Source organism: Saccostrea echinata, unplaced genomic scaffold, assembly GCF_033153115.1.
Source record: "Saccostrea echinata isolate AGI-Se365-2 ecotype Australia unplaced genomic scaffold, CSIRO_AGI_Sech_v1 ptg000014l, whole genome shotgun sequence".
Taxonomy (NCBI): domain Eukaryota; kingdom Metazoa; phylum Mollusca; class Bivalvia; order Ostreida; family Ostreidae; genus Saccostrea; species Saccostrea echinata.
In genome coordinates, this window is record NW_026889763.1 from 4,987,919 (window position 1) to 5,009,158 (window position 21,240).

The following is a 21,240-nucleotide window of genomic DNA, read 5'->3' on the forward strand; positions in this document are numbered from 1 at the left end:
CCTAATTCAAGTAAATATATTATAAGCACTGAATATACATTTATAGTGATGGACAGGCATGCAATTTTATCTATCTCGTATAGTAAGTTCAGAATACGATAGTTATAAACTTTCTATAATGTAGACGATTTATTATTCTCTATGATTTGAATGCGAAATTATCCCGATTTCCGAGTTTTATTTTCGATATTAAAAAAATATGACATACATTCAAAAAGGAATTGAGCGATAGAAAATTGTAATACAGTACTGTTTTAAAGCCTTTATAAATAAATTGATATCTGCCACTTAAAAGAAAGAAAATCAATCTATAGATTAGATTTGGTTATTACATGTATATTTGATAAAAAGTTAAATTATTTATGACATGATCTATACTCTATATACCCAAGGAATTATAAAAGATGTGAAAAGACGATTCTTGGATTCTTGTGAAATACTCAAAGAGTTAAAAAAAATATGTGAAAACGCGATTCTGTGTGAAATAATGGTACGCTATATGTTTCTTTTGAAAAAAAAACATGATAAAAAAAATTGCACAGGTCTCTTGATATGTGGGATAAGTATACCTGAATGAACACAGTTTTATGCAATGATATATAATTATGTACATGCAACTGACGTCCGTACTTTTCCTTATAATTCATAAAACATAAAACTATCTAATTCCTTTGAAGCCTCCTCCCCCCCCCCCCCCCCGTCTTGATTAATATTTGGAGACGTTCGTGCAGCTAGGCATTTGAATTATATATTCGTTTTAGATTTAAATCTGGAACATGTGAATATAATTACCATTTACATGTATACAGAATTTCATATTCTATAATGGTAGATTTGTCATTATGAAATGTTCAATTTACGTCTGAGAGAGAGAAAGAGAGAGAGAGTGGGAGAGAGAGAGATTCCCTCTTAATCCCGATCCTCCTATCCATTTATATAGACCAAAAATTAGTTCTATATCGGTCACACCCATTCTTTATTAAATGTTTTCTGATTTCATAGTCAGTCATGGTCACATCCTGTATATTTTTCAGCTTAAAAAGTATCACACGAAGTGCACGTGTGTTGACCTGTCAATCAAAATCACTTGACGCTGTATGCAATGCAATTAAGTAGCCTGAGTTTGAAATGATCTTGAAGTACGATCTTTAAGTAAATCTGATGCAACAAACTTGTAAAAAAAAATAGAATAAAATAAAAAATAAAATATCTCGGTATTATGAACTTCGATTGTGGGACGTGGAGACCGGTCCTTTGGATGAGATCGTATAAATCGAGGTCCCTTGTCGCAGAAGGTGCTGGCATAAAAAAGATTCCCCACTGCTCAATTGCGATAAGTGCCAAAGTATAGGACAAAAATTTGCAGTCTCCACCGGCGAGTGGTGGCGTCTCCATGTGAGTGAAAAATTCAAAAATTCTGGAGAGGGACGTTAAACAACATACGTATAATCAATCAATCAATCAATCGATTGCTGAAGAATTGCTGTAAATGAATAATCTGTCTTATAGGTATGCTGTCAAATCTTGATATTATAACTTTACAAAATTCAGTGACTTTACGTTTAGTGTGATACTAACTTAATTCATTATATTTTTTTATAACACCATCACAATTATGTTAAAATATACACACAATGAAGTTTATGATAGTACGGTGTTCGTTCGTCTGTTTGTTTGTCTTAGAAATGATTGCATACAATTTTTTTTTAAAATTGCTAATGATATACGTTTATCTCTTATAGCTGCCAAATGTATTATACAAGATTGATAATGAAAATCAAAGTACCTTAAGTACTTAAAGGACTTTTTTCCAGTTATTTTTTTCTTTCACAGTAAATATGATATGTATGTTTTTTACACAGAAAAAAAGCAAATTCTTACAGATTTAGAAGAACGGAAGACTTTTTTGTTGCCATGGCAACAAGAGTCTAGTTATTATTATTATTATTATTATTATTCCTCCCAAATTTTGTGAGCGCGATTTCTCAGAGATGGTTGGATAGATTTTCACAATTTTTCACATGATAGTAGGCTGATATATGAAGTTTATATAAAATTCAGTTTTTTGAAAAATTCACTTCCGGTCCGAAGTTACGGCCGAATTTCCAATTTTTAAATGGACTTTTGTCCGGAATTTTTCTCGGAAACGGTTTGAGGTAAAGATGTGAAATTTACAGGGGTATTAGATCATGACATTCTCTTTGTTTCGAAGTTGTTTTCGTGTGTTTCCGGTACTTCCTGTCCGAACCGGAAGTGAACTTGTGTTTGGTCAATTTTCAACTTTTTTGTTTTTTAATATTTTTTCAAGATATTATTATGTATAACAGAGGTTATTCTACAAATACTAAATATATAATTTGTTTCGAAATCAGATTCCAATTTTGTAGATTTTCGGTACCCTCATTTTCCCTATTTACCTAGTGTGTAGACAATGGGCAAAGAAAGATAACTCTGACTTGTAAGTGAGAATAGAACTTTCGAGATAAAGGCGGAAATAGTATCGATGACGTCAGAGACATATACACTCTCCATATCAAAATATTTAGACGTTCTATATTCACTCTTCAAAATTTAAGAGTACGTTGGTTACCGCTTCCAGTGCATGTAAAGTTTGAAGTTGCCAGTGCAGTGTAAGTCTGTATTGACAGTTAATTGATTTACACATGAATATATCTAAAAAAAATTAATATATGTGCTAGGTAGCTAATTCAAGTAAATATATTATAAGCACTGAATATACATTTATAGTGATGGACAGGCATGCAATTTTATCTATCTCGTATAGTAAGTTCAGAATACGATAGTTATAAGCCTTCTATAATGTAGACGATTTATTATTCTCTATGATTTGAATGCGAAATTATCCCGATTTCCGAGTTTTATTTTCGATATTAAAAAATATTACATACACTCAAAAAGGAATTGAGCGATAGAAAATTGTAATACAGTACTGTTTTAAAGCCTTTATAAATAAATTGATATCTGCCACTTAAAAGAAAGAAAATCAATCTATAGATTAGATTTGGTTATTACATGTATATTTGATAAAAAGTTAAATTATTTATGACACATGATCTATACTCTATATACCCAAGAAATTATAAAAGATGTGAAAAGACGATTCTTGGATTTTTGTGAAATACTCAAAGAGTTAAAAAAAATATGTGAAAACGCGATTCTGTGTGAAATAATGCTACGCTATATGTTTCTTTTGAAAAAAAAAACCATGATAAAAAAAATTGCACAGGTCTCTTGATATGTGGGATAAGTATACCTGAATGAACACAATTTTATGCAGTGATATATAATTATGTACATGCAACTGACGTCCGTACTTTTCCTTATAATTCCTAAAACATAAAACTATCTAATTCCTTTGAAGCCTCCTCCCCCTCCCCCCCCCCCGTCTTGATTAATATTTGGAGACGTTCGTGCAGCTAGGCATTTGAATTATATATTCGGTTTAGATTTAAATCTGGAACATGTGAATATAATTACCATTTACATGTATACAGAATTTCATATTCTATAATGGTAGATTTGTCATTATGAAATGTTCAATTTACGTCTGAGAGAGAGAGAGAGAGAGAGAGAGAGAGAGAGAGAGAGAGAGATAAGACAGAGAGGAGAGAGAGAGATTCCCTCTTAATCCCGATCCTCCTATCCATTTACATAGAGCAAAAATTAGTTCTATATCGGTCACACCCATTCTTAATTAAATGTTTTCTGATTTCATAGTCAGTCATGGTCACATCCTGTATATTTTTCAGCTTAAAAAGTATCACACGAAGTGCACCTGTGTTGACCTGTCAATCAAAATCACTTGACGCTGTATGCACTGCAATTACGTAGCCTGAGTTCGAAATGATCTTGAAGTATGATCTTAAGTAAATCTGATGCTACAAACTTGTGAAAAAATAAAATAAAATAAAAAATAAAATATCTCGGTATTATGAACTTCGATTGTGGGACGTGGAGACCGGTCCTTTGGATGAGATCGGATAAATCGAGGTCCCTTTTTGCAGAAGGTGCTGGCATAAAAAAGATTCCCCTCTGCTCAATTGCGATAAGTGCCAAAGTATGGGACAAAAATTTGCAGTCTCCACCGGCGAGTGGTGGCGTCTCCATGTGAGTGAAAAATTCTGGAGAGGGACGTTAAACAACATACGTATAATCAATCAATCGATTGCTGAAGAATTACTGTAATTGAATAATCTGTCTTATAGGTCTGCTGTCAAATCTTGATATTATAACTTTACAAAACTCAGATACTTTAGGTTAATGTGATACTAACTTAATTCATTATATTTTTTTATAACACCATACACAATTATGCCAAAACATACACACAATGAAGTTTATGATAGTACGGTGTTCGTCTGTTTGTTTGTCTTAGAAATGATTGCAAACAATTTTTTTTTAATTGCTAATGATATATTACGTATATCTCTTATAGGTGCCAAATGCATTATACAAGATTGATAATGAAAATCAAAGTACCTTAAGTACTGAAAGGACTTTTTTCCAGTTATTTTTTTCTTTCACAGTAAATATGATATGTATGTTTTTTACACAGAAAAAAGCAAATTCTTACAGATTTAGAAGAACGGAAGACTTTTTTTGTTGCCATGGCAACAAGAGTCTAGTTATTATTATTATTATTATTTTTCTTCCTGGGTACTTTTTTGTCCGTGAGTGATCTCCGAAACTATACATCCGATTGAGTTGAAACCTTTTTAGGGTTAATAGGAATGTTATGTAGATTTGCGGAACGAAGGTCATTTTGCGCGCATGTGCATGCACGTGCGTGCGCGTGCAATGAGTAAAATGACCAATATACTTGATATAGCCATAACTTTCATATCTTTTGATGAAATACTTTGATACTCAGAATAAAAGGATATATTAATAGTGTAGACAAGATGACATGGTCAGAATGCATATGCATGCACGTGCGCGCATGCGCATTGATTGAAATAACCAATACAATTGATATAGACTTAACTCGGACATTTTTTGATGAATTGCTTTGACACTCAGAATATAAATATATATTAGAAGTGTAGACAAGAAGACTTGATCAGCGCACACATGCATGCACGTGCGTGCACGTGCGTGCGCGTGCAATGAGTAAAATGACAAATATACTTGATATAGCCATAACTTTCATATCTTTTGATGAAATGCTTTGATACTCAGGATATCAGGATATATTAATAGTGTAGACAAAATGACATGGTCAGAATGCATATGCATGCACGTGTGCGCATGCGCAATGATTGAAATAACCTATACAAATGATATAGACTTAACTTGTATATTTTTTGATGAATTGCTTTGAAACTCAGAATATGAATATATATTAGAAGTGTAGACAAGATGACATGATCAGCGCGCACATGCATGCATTTGCATGCACGTACGTGCGCGTGCAGTGAGTAAAATGACCAATATACTTGATATAGCCATAACTTTTCCATTTTTTGATGTAATGCTTTGATATTCAGAATATATAGACAAATTATAAATGTAGACAAGACGACATTGTCAACATGCATATGCATGCACGTGCGCGCGCATGCAATGTTAAAATGACCAATATACTTGATATAGCTGTATCTTTTATACTTTTTGATGAAATGATTTGATACCAAAAATATTTAGATATATTAATAGTGTTGACAAGATGACACGGTCATCATGGACATGCATGCACGTGCGCGCATGCAATGCGTAAAATGACAGATATACTTAATATAGCCGATTTTTTAAAATCTTTTAATGAAATTTAAATATAAAGATGTATTAAAAGTGTAGACAAGTTGACATGGTCATTTTGTACATACATGCCCGTGCGCGCGCGTGTAATGCGTAAAATACCCAGTATACTTGATTGCCTTATTTAATGAAGCTTACAGGGAATAAGACACCAAAAGGAAGTTGGGGAGCGTTTGGGGAACATCTGTAACGGTCCCCGTTACAATTAATACTAGTTAAGATTTGTTCCAAATAGTACACAACAATTTAAAGGGGCCTGGACACAGATTTGAAGTTAACATTTTATCATATTTTCTGTATAATATCATGACTTTTATGTTGCTATAGCTTTTCACACGGAAATATAACAGAAGCGTGTTCAGGAACTTCTTTTATTTGGAAATTATTGAAACTATCAATTTCGGGACTCCTTTGCTTGACACATTCTTGTACTTTCACAAAGTAAACTTTATCCTTAATACTTACGAAAAGTAGAAATTTTGTTGTGTATTAATGAAAAATAATTAAAACTATAATCCAGAAAGTTCAGAGTATAAATGTGAGAAAGCAAAACCAACCCATCAGTATTGTCAGTACGTGTTCAGTGGTGTGTGCAGAGTTCAACAAATTGAACACACTCGGTGAAACGTAAACATTAACAATAACAGAGCTCTTGCCCTGTTTACAAAAACAGATAAAGAAAAATGTCGTTGTCATTGAATTCTAAGAATATTCATGTAATTTTATTTTTTGAATAAGCATAGGAATTTAAAATGTAAACAATGTAACTGTGTCCAGGCCCCTTTAAGTTCAGCTGGGTTTTTTTTTTGTTTTTTTTTGTTTTGGTTTTTTTTTTTTTTTTTTTTTTTTTTTTTTGGTTTTTTTTTTGGTCCATATTGGAACAATCGACCCTTCATTTTATTTTTAGGGTGGTTGAGTATATATATGGGGACATGAATGTACATGCTTTCTTTATTTAAATTAAAAAAAATATTCTATTATCAAATTGGCCCCGTCTATTTGGTCAAAACCCTACAATTAGGGGTTATGAATTTCAAAATTTTGGTACTGCATTGATTGCCTTGTCATAGTTGAGCAAACATGTGTCTGCTATGCAAGGACATTTTTCAAAGATGTATTCCTACGTTTATAATTGACCTATCTAAAGATTCTCAAAGAAATATATTTTGGATTATAATAATGGTCAAGACTACGTTACAATAATATATACCTAAACCAACACTTATTGTTATACCTTTAAAAATTGGTTCCTATTTAAATCAATGCTAGAAAAGTCTAAAATTTCCAATGTTTTAAGAAGCGGTCATAAGAAATAGATGTTTGACCGTGGAGTGAGACATTGACCTGTCGGCGAGATATTGGAACGCTTACGTCACACTGTGGGCGGGATCAGCTAAATTTCATTGGCATCCGTTGGTGTTCGACAGTGATGAGTTTAACCGCAGTGCGGGTAAAGGTAATTCACAGCATGGAAGCCAGGACAAGATACATATATTTCAAAAAGTATATATATATTAATGAAAGGTATAACAAAACATTCATTGACTGTGTTATCGGGCAAAATGTGTTTTGTCGGACCCAAGAACTTAACTTTGCCTTCGACCTAACGGCCTCAGGCAAACGGTTTGGTTCGAGGGGGTCGACAAAACGCACATTGCCGTTGAACCCAGTCAATAAATGTATAATATTAAGGTTACGTCACAATATATACCTAGATCAAAATTTAATATTATAAGGCATTGCTATTGTTATTTATATATTGCACCTTTACATGTAAGTTAGTTTAGCAGTTAGAATTCGTATTCCATGGTGAACAATTTACATGTGTCAAGATAAAAAGAAATATATTTTATTATACATTTTTTTAATACAGCTGAGAAACTTTCATAGATATCTGTTAGAAACACATACATTTCTTCCACGTTTTAATTTCAGTCCTTTTTTTTAAGGACAGCAACTTTATCTGTATTCAGATCGTCATGTACGTTTAAATTTTTAAGCAACTTCTGTGTACATATGTCCATGTTTAAAAAGAAATAAATAGAAAAAATCAAGTCCCGGTGTCAGGTTATGTTGAGGACGCTGCATGGTTTAACTTTAATTTTGCTCACGTCAGATAAGATTTTTAGCACTGAAAGTTGATACTTGTTAACCAGTATAGATCGTGCTCTTGTAAGTCACGACAATGGTGGCAAGCAAACTGTCTACAAAGAACGGAAAAAAAGATTAAATCAATGAAGGAAGAAAACAATTAACGCTTTGTTGTTTTTTAAAAAGATAATGTAATGTAGATCTGATAAAACGAAAAAAAAGGAAAAAAATCTTTATCCTGTTAAGGCCTTGGTTGCAAAATGACGTACATAGGCCATTCACAAAATTACAACATATGTTTTGGGGTGAAAATTACAAAGCATTTGTTATGGCTAATTACAATTTCTTACGGTTGACTAAATTTTGGCAACCAACCAATTTTATTTGATACGCGTACATGTATAATCTGTTGATTGATCTGCTGGTCGTCTGTGTCCGTTTTATATTCGTTAGATAGTACTTTCTCCCGATTTTCATCAAGGAAGTTTATGACAATTTAAGTTTTGGGGTAAACAATGCTAAATTACATATACATGGTACATATTTTTAATTTCATGAGAAGGACATGTGTACAGAATAACCCCCTCCCCTTTTTTTTGCAACATGCTACGCATTTTAAAATATTCCTTGGATGTGCATGAAACACACGTATTATTATCCTTACTTATACCTGATTTGGAAGGAAAAAGTTCGCTTTGTAGCAGATCAAAATTTAAATGTATAAGTTCTATTTCTCCAACAGACACGTAGTGTATTATAGTTTTTGAAAGGGGGGATACGGGTGGAAAGAATAATTGAAAAGCAAAAGAAAAAAAAACATTCAAAAAAGCCTGAAAATGTTTGAACAAAATTTTAAAAAATAAATTAAAAACTGTCCTATTTCTTGGCAGGAGAATATAATTCTCCCAGTTAGTGCATGAGACTGAAAATTCAAATGAATATACATTGCCCTCTAAATATTTCAGCAATGTGTATGCAAAATAATTTCCTCCACCGGTGAAGCAATTATCATTGAATGCTAATTTGTCGTTGTTGGTGTGGGGTATGTGATATGTTGCATGTCACGTGTTTTCTCATGATATTATTTTGTCTGGTATAGTGTTTTCTGGTGATATAATATGGCATGATGTAGTGTTTTCTGGTGATATAATATGGCATGATGTAGTGTTTTCTGGTGATATAATATGGCATGATGTAGTGTTTTCTGGTGATATAATATGGCATGATGTAGTGTTTCCTGGTGATATAATATGGCATGATGTAATGTTTTCTGGTGATATAATATGGCATGATGTAGTGTTTTCTGGTGATATAATATGGCATGATGTAGTGTTTTCTGGTGATATAATATGGCATGATGTAGTGTTTTCTGGTGATATAATGGTGCATGATAAAGTGTTTATTATAATATTATTCTTTCATAGAGTATGGTTTGGTGCTTTTTGGAGGTGATTTTCTATCAATAGTATTTGCATGACAGTGCTTTATGGATATAACTCTACCATTAAAGCAATATGAGCTGCAACTTTGATGTCGAGAATTTTTGTTGCAATATTGTTATTAACTATACTAGTATTTCTATGACAGAAGAAAGAACGTTTATAAACTTCTGTTGTTTATATTTGCGATGGAAGAACTATTTATAAACTTTAATTAAAGCAAAATTATTGTCGTCCTGTACAACATTGATTTCTTATATAATACTACACATTCCACTGTACAGAAACCTTTCTTCTGGAAAGAATTAAAACTTTATTTCAGTCTAATTGATCATAAATGTTTAAATAACATACACATTTATCACAACAGCACGTTTTAAAAGCAAAATAAAATGCTCAGAAATGCAGCTCATATTGCTTTAAATAATGGTTGTGGTTAGGTGGTATCTGATGACATATTTTTTTTCATTAATGGTTGAATTGTATGTTGCTTTTTAATCATTCATTTTTGTCATTGGTGGTTGTAAGGTGAGGTGTTTTCTAGTGATATAATTCTGTCATCAATGCATCGTTACAATATAGATAGATAGATAGATAGATAGATAGATAGATAGATATATATATATATATATATATATATATATATATATATATATATATATATATATATATATATATATATATATATATATATATATATATATATATATATATATATATATATATATATATATATATATATATAAATATATATAAATATACATCGCTTTATTTATATCATTTGTCAATTTTAAAGAAAAAATAATAAATACAAATAAAAGGATATAAGCGTTATTTTTACATAACTGATCGAAATCAGATGACATAGGACTGACATTTAGAACAATTGTAATAACAAACTTAAGCCATTGTTTAAGAAATATTTTGCCTACAGTTTAATATACTTCTCGATGTCACTGATTTATAATCTTATTGATCAATGTTTTCATCACGTGATAAAAAAAGACAAGGAAAAGGGCAGGGTATGCGTATATATAGTGACAATTTAATCATCCTAGATGCTTCAGAGAAAAAAGACACAACGATAAGGTAAGCATGTGATTTGTCTTACTTGAAATTAACATGTAATATTTTTTAAAATTAATATTGATACTCAAATTACATTCTACAAAACAAAACACAAATATATGTCCTGGTTTACTCATTACTTGTGCAGACTCTATTACTAAGGAATTGCCTAGTTTACTCATTACTTGTGCAGACTCTATTACTAAGGAATTGCCTAGTTTACTCGTTACGTTGGTAGACTCTATTACTATAAGGAATTACCTAGTTTACTCATTACTTGTGCAGACTCTATTACTAAGGAATTGCCTAGTTTACTCGTTACGTTCGTAGACTCTATTACTATATAAGGAATTGCCTAGTTTACTCGTTACGTTGGTAGACTCTATTACTATAAGGAATTGTCTAGTTTACTCGTTACGTTGGTAGACTCTATTACTATAAGGAATTGCCTAGTTTACTCGTTACGTTGGCGTTACTAAGGAATTGCCTAGTTTACTCGTTAGTTTACTCGTTATGTTGGTAGACTCTATTACTAAGGAATTGCCTTGTTTACTCATTACTTGTGCAGACTATTTAATTACTAAGGAACTGCCTGGTTTGCAGTCTTTTATACCTAAGAATTGCCTAGTTTACTCATTACGTTGGAAGACTCTAATACCTATAAGATTTTAATTTTTCATAAAGCAGAAGATTATCACTGAGAAAATAGGATGATAAAAAATTGCATTAAATGTAAATGTTTCAGTATTAAATGAAATTTAATACCTTTGATGTTCTTGATCCAAGTTAGTGGATAAGTCCGGATTCCCCCTGGTATTAATTTTCACAGTTTTTAGCTCACCTGAGCCGAAGGCTCAAGTGAGCTTTTCTGATCACATTTTGTCTGTAGTCCGTCTGTCCTTCCGTCTGTCTGTCTGTCTGTCCGTCCGTCCGTCTGTAAACTTTTCACATTTTCGACTTCTTCTCAAGAACCACTGGGCCAATTTCAACCAAACTTGCCACAAAGTATCCTTGGGTAAAGGGGATTCAAGTTTGTTCAAATGAAGGGCCATGCCCTCTTCCAAGGGGAGATAATGAAGAAATAGTGAAAAATTAGTAGCATCTTTTAAAAATCTTCTTCTCAAGAACCACAAAGCCAGGGAAGATGAAACTCATGTGGAAGCATCCTCAGGTAGTGTAGATTCAAGTTTGTTCAAATCATGACCCCCAGGGGTAGGGCGGGGCCACAGTGGAGGATCAAAGTTTTACATAGAAATATATAGGAAAAACCTTTAAAAATCTTCTTCTCAAGAACAGCAAAGCCATGATGAGTCATATTTATATGGAAGCATCCTCAGGTAGTGTAGATTCAAGTTTGTTCAAATCATGACCCCCGGAGGTAGGGCGGGGCCACAATGGAGGATCAAAGTTTTACATAGAAATATATAGGAAAAATCTTTAAAAATCTTCTTCTCAATACCAGCAAAGCCATGATGAGTCATATTTATATGGAAGCATCCTCAGGTAGTGTAGATTCAAATTTGTTCAAATCATGACCCCCGGAGGTAGGGCGGGGCCACAATGGAGGATCAAAGTTTTACATAGAAATATATAGGAAAAATCTTTAAAAATCTTCTTCTCAATAACAGCAAAGCCCTAATTGGTCATATTTATTTGGCAGCATCCTCAGGTAGTGTAGATTCAAATTTGTCCAAATCATGACCCCTGGGGGTAGGGCGGGGCCACAATGGAGGATCAAAGTTTTACATAGAAATATATAGGAAAAATCTTTAAAAATCTTCTTCTCAATAACAGCAAAGCCCTAATTGGTCATATTTATACGAAAGCATCCTCAGGTAGTGAAGATTCAAGTTTGTTCAAATCATGACCCCCCAGGGGTAGGGCGGGGCCACAATGGAGGATCAAAGTTTTACATAGAAATATATAGGAAAAATCTTTAAATATCTTCTTCTCAGGAACAGCAAAGCCCTGATTGATCATATTTATGTGGAAGTGTCCTCAGGTAGAAGTTTGTTCAAATCATGACCCACTGGGGTAGGGTGGGGCCATAATGGAGGATAAAAGTCTGAAATAGAAATATATAGGAAGATATGTTCTGATGAAGAACTGCAAAGCCATGATTAGTCATTTTGATATGGAAGCATCCTCAGGTAGTGTAGATTCAAGTTTGTTAAAATGATGACCCCAGGGGATAGGGATGGGCCATAATGGGGGATCGAAAATTTTACATAGGAACATATAGGAAAATACCTTCTTCTCAAGAACTGAAAATCATGTTTAGTCATTTTGATATGGAAGCATCCTCAGGTAGTGAAAATTCAATTTTGTTCAAATGATGACCCCTGAGGGTAGGGTGGGACCCAATAAGGGGATCGAAAGTTTTACATAGGAACATATAGAAAAAAAATTCTTCTCAAGAACAGAAAAGCTATGTTTAGTCATATTGATATGGAAGCATCCTCAGGTAGTGTAGATTCAAGTTTGTTCAAATGATGACCCCTGGGATAGGGAGGAGCCACAATGGGGGATCATATTTTTACAGAGGAATATATGGGAATTTTTTTTAAAAATCTTCTCAAGTACAACAAAGCCATTTGTTAAAACAAATTATATATTGACATGGAAGCATCATCAGGTAGTTTAAAATTCAAGCCCCCCCCCCCCCCCCCTCGTAATCTTTTCAATACTCAACTGATTTGTGCTTTTGCCTTGCCAGTGTGCTCAGGTGAGCGATGTGGCCTATGGGCCTCTTGTTAAATATATATATTAAGGTAATCGACCCCTCCTCCCGCATTAGAAAATACAGGCCCCTGGTAAAATATCATTTATATATATGTGTGTGAAGGAAAGGGACTTGTTCTAACCCCACTCCTTTTGAAATAGTTTTGTTTTTGTTTTTTGTTGTTTGTTTGTTGTTTTTTTTCTTTGTGCTTGTCAAAAAAATTCTGATCATAAACTGGCTGCAGTTATTTGAATGGTTGTTCAGCGCTATTTTCTTTTTTTTTTTTAAATCAGACCATTGAGCTACAAACCTGCAGCTTAAATGAAAGTGACATTCTAGATGAAGCGGATAATTTTTATGAAATAAATACGCTTTTCTGAACAAAATCTTTCTAATTCTATTCATGAATTTAATTATTTCTGGAATCTTTGTTCAACACACGCTCGCACATTCTTTTGGTCTTTGTACATGTTGTAAAGGTAGAATTGTCGAGGTCGCTTAACTACATTGTAATTGATTTCTTAATTATATTATTTTCTATTTTTGTGTGATCCAGCTTTAGATTATTTAATAATCCATATCACTGTAACTCTTAGGAAGGAACGTCATCTGTTTTCCCCCTATTGAAATAAATACAAAGTTATGAACCATATATCACCTGAAATCATGTTTGAAAACGGACATTATACAAACCGTTTTACAGAATTCTCAGATTTCACTTCCTCGAGGTCTGTGTTATTTTCATATTTTAAAGGAACAAATTTGCTACAGTTTAAACAGAGAAATGTTTTATTCAACAAACAAATACGGATTTTATGAAACATTGTAATGCACATCAATGAAGTCAAAATCGGGAGGAAAACAAACTCCGCGTGGGAAACCCCCAGCCCCTTATCTTATTCTCACAATCAGCAAAAGAATTCGAATTTCTCTTCAGGAGTGTGGTATCTGCATCATGCATAGAGATATTTGGTCTGTTCATTGAAAGAATCGCAGAGGGCTCAAAAGTAGACTGTCTTTTTGGAATTTATTGTATAACCAATATGTGTTATTAATGTGTGTATGTGTAAAAAATCATTAATTAGTATGGAAATACGAAAAGGTGAGTACAGTATAGAGATGGCAGGTTGACGAAGTTTGAATGAAATGTGATAATTGAAAGGATGGTGTCAAACATATTGATTCAGTTACAAGAATCTAACTGACATTTTGAGACGCTCTGCTAAGATATACGATGTGTTAGAACAGATAATGGCGGCGGAAAAGGCAAAGAAATTCCAGCAGGAGGGCAACCAGAGGGATGTAGCTGCGTACGCCCAGAATTATGGGGCCCACAGAGAGGGGATCACAATGAAAGAAGTGGCCGATTACTACACAGAGTGGGCGAATTCTAATAAATATGACGTGGTAATTTGTCTTTTAGCATAAATTTCGAAAGTCTGCCATTAGAAAATTTTTTTTTCAAGAATTTTATATATAAGAAAAAAAATACAGTTCATAAATTGTAATGCAACATATCTTTTTGTAAGGAGTGGTTATAAAAATCAATATATATTTAATTTCTTAAACGTTTGCGAAGTGTTAATAAAAACTTCAAGGAAGGGCTTTTGGTCCCATAATTAAATTATATTCAGAAGAGTGTTACCTTTAGCCTTTTATCCAAAAAAATGTAGTATCCACATAAAAACTTGAGTATTTGATTTTACTCATGTAAAATTTGAAGAATAACTCACTCATAACTCAGATCGAAACTTACATTATATTTGAACAGAATAACCTGTATGCCTTTTATTGTTTACAGGACCTGGGACCAGACCGATATCGTGGACCAAAGCTTGCTGCTGAGAGTCTCTGTGACCTGATTTCGGAACATCGTGAAAGTGTTCGAATTTTAGACATTGCTTGTGGAACTGGATTTCTTGGACAAGAGGTTACACTTTGATTTTTTTTCAACCATAATTAACTAATTCTTCCTACAGTAAGCATGGTCTTAAATTAAATTTAACAACTTCGAATCGGGAAGGTGTTGAACATTTTTTTTTTTTTGTAACATATTCGAGATTTCAGTGCAAGACATCTCATTATATAAGAATTATCTTTGAAAGAAAAGATGTTTAAATATATTCATAAAGAGTATAAGTATTGTTCTTTAATTAGTACAGTACATCCTTGCTTTGTAGCTCTGGGACAGGGGGTTTCGCTCAATCGACGGCTTAGACCCTTCAGAGGGAATGATTGAGGCGTCCAGGAAAAGAAATGTATATTCCAATCTCATCTGTGATTTCATGAGTGAAAAAATGCTGAATATTCAAACAGGTACACGTATTCATATCATATCATGAAAAGTATATGTGAATATTTACGATTATTTTGAATATTCTTAAATTTGGTGTAAAAAATTAATTAGTATCTATCTTAAGGAAGCTCTAAACACTAAAATGAGAAAAAGAGATTTATTTGACTTTGAAAAAAATTAAATTATATAAAGGTGTATTTATTGAGTTTATCTAGTTTATTTTCAACATAGGGTGCTGCATCTGCCATATTTCTCCTGGAAAAATGTTCAAAGACAATGAAGTATTATAGTGAACAGAAATCACCGTTGTTTATTTACATAACGAAATTACCTGCAAATACCGTTTCCAGTTACTTTATCTAATATAATGCTAAGAATATTTTAATCTATTTCCAAATGGATTATTTACTGAAAATTTCCCATTTGTTCCATTTTACATCAAAGGGCAGATCACTCTAAGTGCATAAATGTATCATGGAATTAGCACTCTTCAGTGAGCAGTGTTTAGAGCTTCCTTAAAATAACTTTTTTTTTAAATTCTAGATAATTATGATGCCGCTGCGATTGCTGGTGGTATGGGAGAGGGCCACATTCCATGCAATGCTCTATACGAGATGATTCGTATAGTAAAACCTGGTGAGTTGTTCTTTCTGGTTTACAGCAAAGTCCGACTGGTGAGTTGCTGGTTAATAGTAAATTCTTTTGACTTACTATTACTGGTTTAAATTAAAACCTGATGAGTTTTTCTTTATGGTTTATCAGTGGTGAAATTTGGTTTATAGTGTAAACCTATAGGGTTTGAGACAATTATTTTAATCAGAAAATAAACATTGGATATGAAAGTGTAAGACTTTTCCGTAATAATAAACAAACCTGGTAATCGGATTAAGGACAATGTAAGCTACCAGGATGTTTATCTATCTTGGGAAGTCGAGACAGGAACAGTAACGGAACATTGCTAAAAATTATCTTAACATTATATTAACTTTTGCGCAATACTAGGACGTTGAACTGAAAGCTTATTAAATTAAGTTTATGTTTCAATTACAATTTATTTTATAAAATTCCACGATTTTGTCCAAATTTATGGTATAACTTGTTCACTTGAATCTGATTTGTCTATTTCATATGTTAATGAGTATTATGTACTGTACATTTTAAAATACGATCTACAGCGCTCTTATGACGGTACATATTGTCGTTTTGTACATATTGTCGTCGGCGACAATTTGTACCAACCCTCACTGCACATATTGTCGTCCATCGGTACATAATGTCGCCGGCTGATAAGTTACACATGTAGTGATGTACATATTGTCGCTGGCGACATTATGTGCCTCACCCTCACTGTACATATTGTCATATTTATACATAATTTGATCGCCGAAATATGGCTGAAATATTGCCGACTAGGCGTTAGACAATCATAATCAATCAATCAATCCATTTAAATATGATTAATCATTGCTTTGATGTTTTTGAGAAGATAATTTTTAAAGAATTTTGTCATATATTCATTTGTACATGTAAAACTTAATGTCGCCCATTGTGGCCAGGTTTGCTTTGAATCTGTGCTACCTGAGGATTCTTCCATATAAACATCACTAATCACGGGCCTACTGCTGTTCTCAGTGGTTGATCCAGAACGGAGGGGGGGGGGGGGGGTGCTGGCGGTTCAGATTTTTTTTTTTTTTTTTTTTTTTTTTGACAAGCAAAAAAATTTTAAGTCATTTGTATGTAAAGGTGTGTTACTAGTTTTTTGAGAAGATTTTTAAAGATTTTCTGTATATATTCCTGTGTAGAACTTTGATCACCCACTGTGGTCCCACTCTTCCCCTGGAGTCATGATTTGAACAAAATTGATTTTTTTTGTTTGTTGTTATAATGTTCATCTCGAGAATTTTTCACGTCACGTCACCACAAATTTAGACCTATACGAGGGGTGATCAAAAAGTTCGCGAACTAATTGAATTACTTCCTTAAAAGAAAATAAAATGAGGTTTCGGTGTTTATTATTTTTTAAAGTAGTCCTCTCCGATTTTAATGCACATCTGCCATTGTTCTGCCCATGCGCCAATCACGTCATCCAGGCAGTCACGTGACATGCTCCGTAGCAGTCTGTTCAGAGAAGCTAAAAGATTTTTCCGAGTCTTATTTTTCTTACCATGCAAGTTATTTTTTATAACAAGAACAGTCCATCTGTCAGAAATGGCGAAATCTCGGCAATAGGATGGGTGGATGAGGATATGCCTTTCCACAATTAGTATGGTGACCCATCACAACCCAAGTCCTCTTTCTCGGGAGCGTCGTTTTTCCAATGTGGATAAAGTATGGGCGCCTTCTTTTTATCATATCTCATATGCTTAAAGTCTAAAGTAAACGATATTTTAGGGTTTTAATAATTATGTTATTGTTAAGATATTCAACCATTTTTCTAATTGTAACTTGACGACGTTTCCTAACAAATTGCTCAATTAAGGACACATCTTTTCCCCGGCTTGCTTTCGCTGGGCAACAGAACAATCATAATTTTTAACCATCTCCCTGACTTTACTTAAACAATCATTCTAATTAATGATTGAACTTCTGGTAAGTCTTTTGTCTTCATAAACCTTGTACAAATTATCTCATTCTACTGCAAAGGAATTTCCAAGATATACGTTAAACTTTACAGCCGTTCGTTCCTCGAGTACGACTGAGTCAACCATTTTTTGTCACAAGTGACCTACATATTGACGTCATTTTCACATTGTGACGTCACAAACACGGAGCAAACCATTATTTAACATCTGTTATTTATAGAACATGTGAATGACTATATGTGTGCCAAATTTCACTCTGATCTGAATTGTGGTTTTGTAACTATGGAGATAGTTCGCGAACTTTTTGATCACCCCTCGTACTTGGCACTCAGGGTCATTGAGCAGTGAGGGATCTTTTCCGTGCCAGCACCTCAAAATTGAACGTACGCTATATAATCGAAGCTTTCACATAAGTATCATCTCTTCTGACCCAGTACTTCTTGAAAAAAAAATTGAAAGAATTTTTTTCTAAATATTGTATAAAAAAAACTTTCACCTTTCAGGGACATGATCTGAATAAAACTGAATCTACACTTCATAATGAAGCTTTTACATAAGTTTCAACTTTTCTGACACAGTGGTTCTTGAGAAGATTTTAAAAGATGTCACTAAATTTCACTAATTCTTAACTACTTCCCTTGAAAGAGGACATGGCCCTTCATTTGAACAAACTTCAATCCCCTTTATCCACGGATGCTTTGTGGCAAGTTTACAGACAGAGGGACGGTCATACAAAATGTGATCAGAAAAGCTCAATTGAACTTCCAGTTCAGGTGATCTAAAATTGCCAACCCCAACACCAGTTATATCGGCACATGATTTTATATAAGAATAACGCAATAATTCCCAAATAACCATTACTACTGAACAAAACCTAATACATGTATTCAATCTCCACGTATATATTACAAGAAAAAAGAATAAGCCGATTTATCAGATATCTCAAGAATTACGGTATCTTGACCAATTATAGTGATGTACATCAATCCTGGACACAATTTTCTGACCAAAAAGTTTTCTCCCTACAGTATCGAATAATGCTGCCTGTTTGTCAATCTCTCTTTCCTTTCTCAAGTAAATATTCGAAAAAACAATATATCGACGACAATATATGCCGATCTTGACTGTACATATTGTCGCCGACGACAATATGTGCTGGTGCTTGACTGTACATTTTGTCGTCCATTATGCAGGAGGAAAATAAGGCTGATCTCGGTACCTATTGTCGCCGGCGACAGTATGTTCCGATGGATGACAATAATAGCAGTGAGGGTAGGTACATATTGTCGCCGACGACAATATGTACAAAACGACAATATGTACCGTCACAGCTCTTCCAAAAAAGCCACTATACGATTAACTGTACGACTCGCAACTCTCAATTAATTAAACTCTTTGAAAACGAATATTTGTCTCATTGGCTTACATAGTAAACATTGTGAGTTGCTCTTTATGATTTATAGTAAAACCTTGTGAAATGCTTTTTTGCTGGTTTAGAATCAGTTGAGTTGTTCTTTCTTATTACATTTAATAACCAAATCAAGGCGCTCTATTATTAAGTTTTAAATATTTTTTTTCGGTTTAAATTGTAAAAATAGTGCTAGCGCTGTTTGTTCGTTGCTGTTATCCCCGACACGTGATTTTGAGATTGAAAATGTTTGTGGCATATTCCAAGAGATGACATCGTCGTTTGATTTATGATATTTCCAGGTGGTTCCATTGTGACTGTCATCTTTGTTTTTTTATTTCCAGGTGGTTACGTTGTCATCGTAATGAGAGAAGAATATCTAGAACATGTTCAGGATTATAAAGACAGACTAGAACCATTAATGAAAGAATTGGAGATTTCCGGCAAATGGAGTAAAATATCGAGAAAAGTCGTGCCAAATTACTCTTTCCAAAATAATGGTGTCATTTTTATATTTCAAAAATGCTAAACCTTATAGACTGTAAATTTCTTAAGTATGGAGGTATATTACGTGGCCCCGTTTTACATAAGAACTTAATTATGACCAAGATTAAAATGTTATTTTGGAAATTACTAAAATCTTTTTTACGTGAATTTAAAAAGAATGAAGAACGATATATGTATGCATATAATTTTTAATAAAATCATTTATTTTATAGGATTTTACAATCAGGTAAATTTGTTGGTCTTAGTCGTAAGGTCTGTTGTAAAATGTACTCTTTATTCGTCGTTTGAGTTAAAAAAAAACTGAGTTAACACTAATAATATATGTGTTATTGTATAAAATCATGTATATCTGAGATATATATTTTACAGGTTTATATCAATAAAAATATGGTTGAATACGAGTATTTGTCATATCCACATCATGTTGTGCTGTAATGTAGTAAACTGATCTCGATTTCAGTTGCCATGACAACAATAGCATATTTTCTTTGTACCTTATAAACCGCAGATAGTCTTCGAGTATTTAATTGACACATCTCCATACCAACAATAAAGTACAGCGATACTTGTAATAAGCATGTACGTATGATCTATTGGGGGTTATTATATTTTAAGTATATTGATAACAATACCCGGCGATACTGAGAGGTCACTTAGAGGTCTATTGTGACAAACAGTAATTAATATTCTGTTTTGCACATGATAGCCATCAATTCCTTTGTGTGTGTGTGTGTGAGGGTGTGTGTGTGTGTGTCATTTACAGACAGGTAGACCGTCATATCGGCTAAGAGTTGTTCTATATACTATTCTATATACTATATGTTTATAATATTATATGAACATTTGTTTATAGTCTAATCTGCTCTCTAAATTTACTAGAAGAAAATCAATACATTCAACTGGTCAACATTGAATTTCTTGCATGTAGATCCTTATTGTCTGACGTCATGGCGTCAGACAGTACTAGATTTAGCAAAGGCTTGTTGGTCAAGTCGTTCAGTAGAATTCTTGTGATAACTTGATCTTGGAAACTTCATACTAATTGTATGAAGCAATTGGAGAGCATGAAGAGTAAAGGAAACAAACTAAACACCCAAACAAGCCAGAACATTGGAGCTGATGTCATTATTATCACAATATACATTACAGGTTACACAACATTTGGCCACTCTCGAATGCACCATTCATGTCCAGCAAAACAAAAGGAATGAAGTTGGCCAGGTCAACACTTATCACTATCAGATTGACTAACAGATGTTTATTTTCAATGCATACTAAGTCTCTCTACCTTTAGAATTTTTATAAATTTACACATGTCCATAACTTGCAGACATTTGGTTTATTCATAT

General features: G+C 33.2%; 1 protein-coding gene across 1 annotated transcript; it reads left to right on the top strand.

Annotated features, from left to right (window-relative positions):
* The first annotated feature begins 14,037 nt into the window (after nucleotides 1–14,037).
* On the top strand, nucleotides 14,038–20,189 carry LOC133187137 (methyltransferase-like protein 27). The gene is made up of 5 exons (XM_061322494.1): nucleotides 14,038–14,505; nucleotides 14,900–15,028; nucleotides 15,279–15,414; nucleotides 15,938–16,030; nucleotides 19,729–20,189. The coding sequence occupies exons 1-5, from the start codon at nucleotides 14,350–14,352 to the stop codon at nucleotides 19,911–19,913; spliced, it is 699 nt and encodes a 232-aa protein (XP_061178478.1). The 5' UTR covers nucleotides 14,038–14,349; the 3' UTR covers nucleotides 19,914–20,189.
* The last annotated feature ends 1,051 nt before the right edge of the window (nucleotides 20,190–21,240 follow it).

Bases quoted from the DNA above. Each gene is read 5' to 3' on its own strand.
- LOC133187137 (XM_061322494.1), top strand. From the start codon at position 14,350: ATGGCGGCGGAAAAGGCAAAGAAATTCCAGCAGGAGGGCAACCAGAGG. The intron at 15,029-15,278 runs GTTACACTTTGA...CTTGCTTTGTAG, and splicing joins CTGGATTTCTTGGACAAGAG to CTCTGGGACAGGGGGTTTCG. The intron at 16,031-19,728 runs GTGAGTTGTTCT...TTTTATTTCCAG, and splicing joins GATTCGTATAGTAAAACCTG to GTGGTTACGTTGTCATCGTA.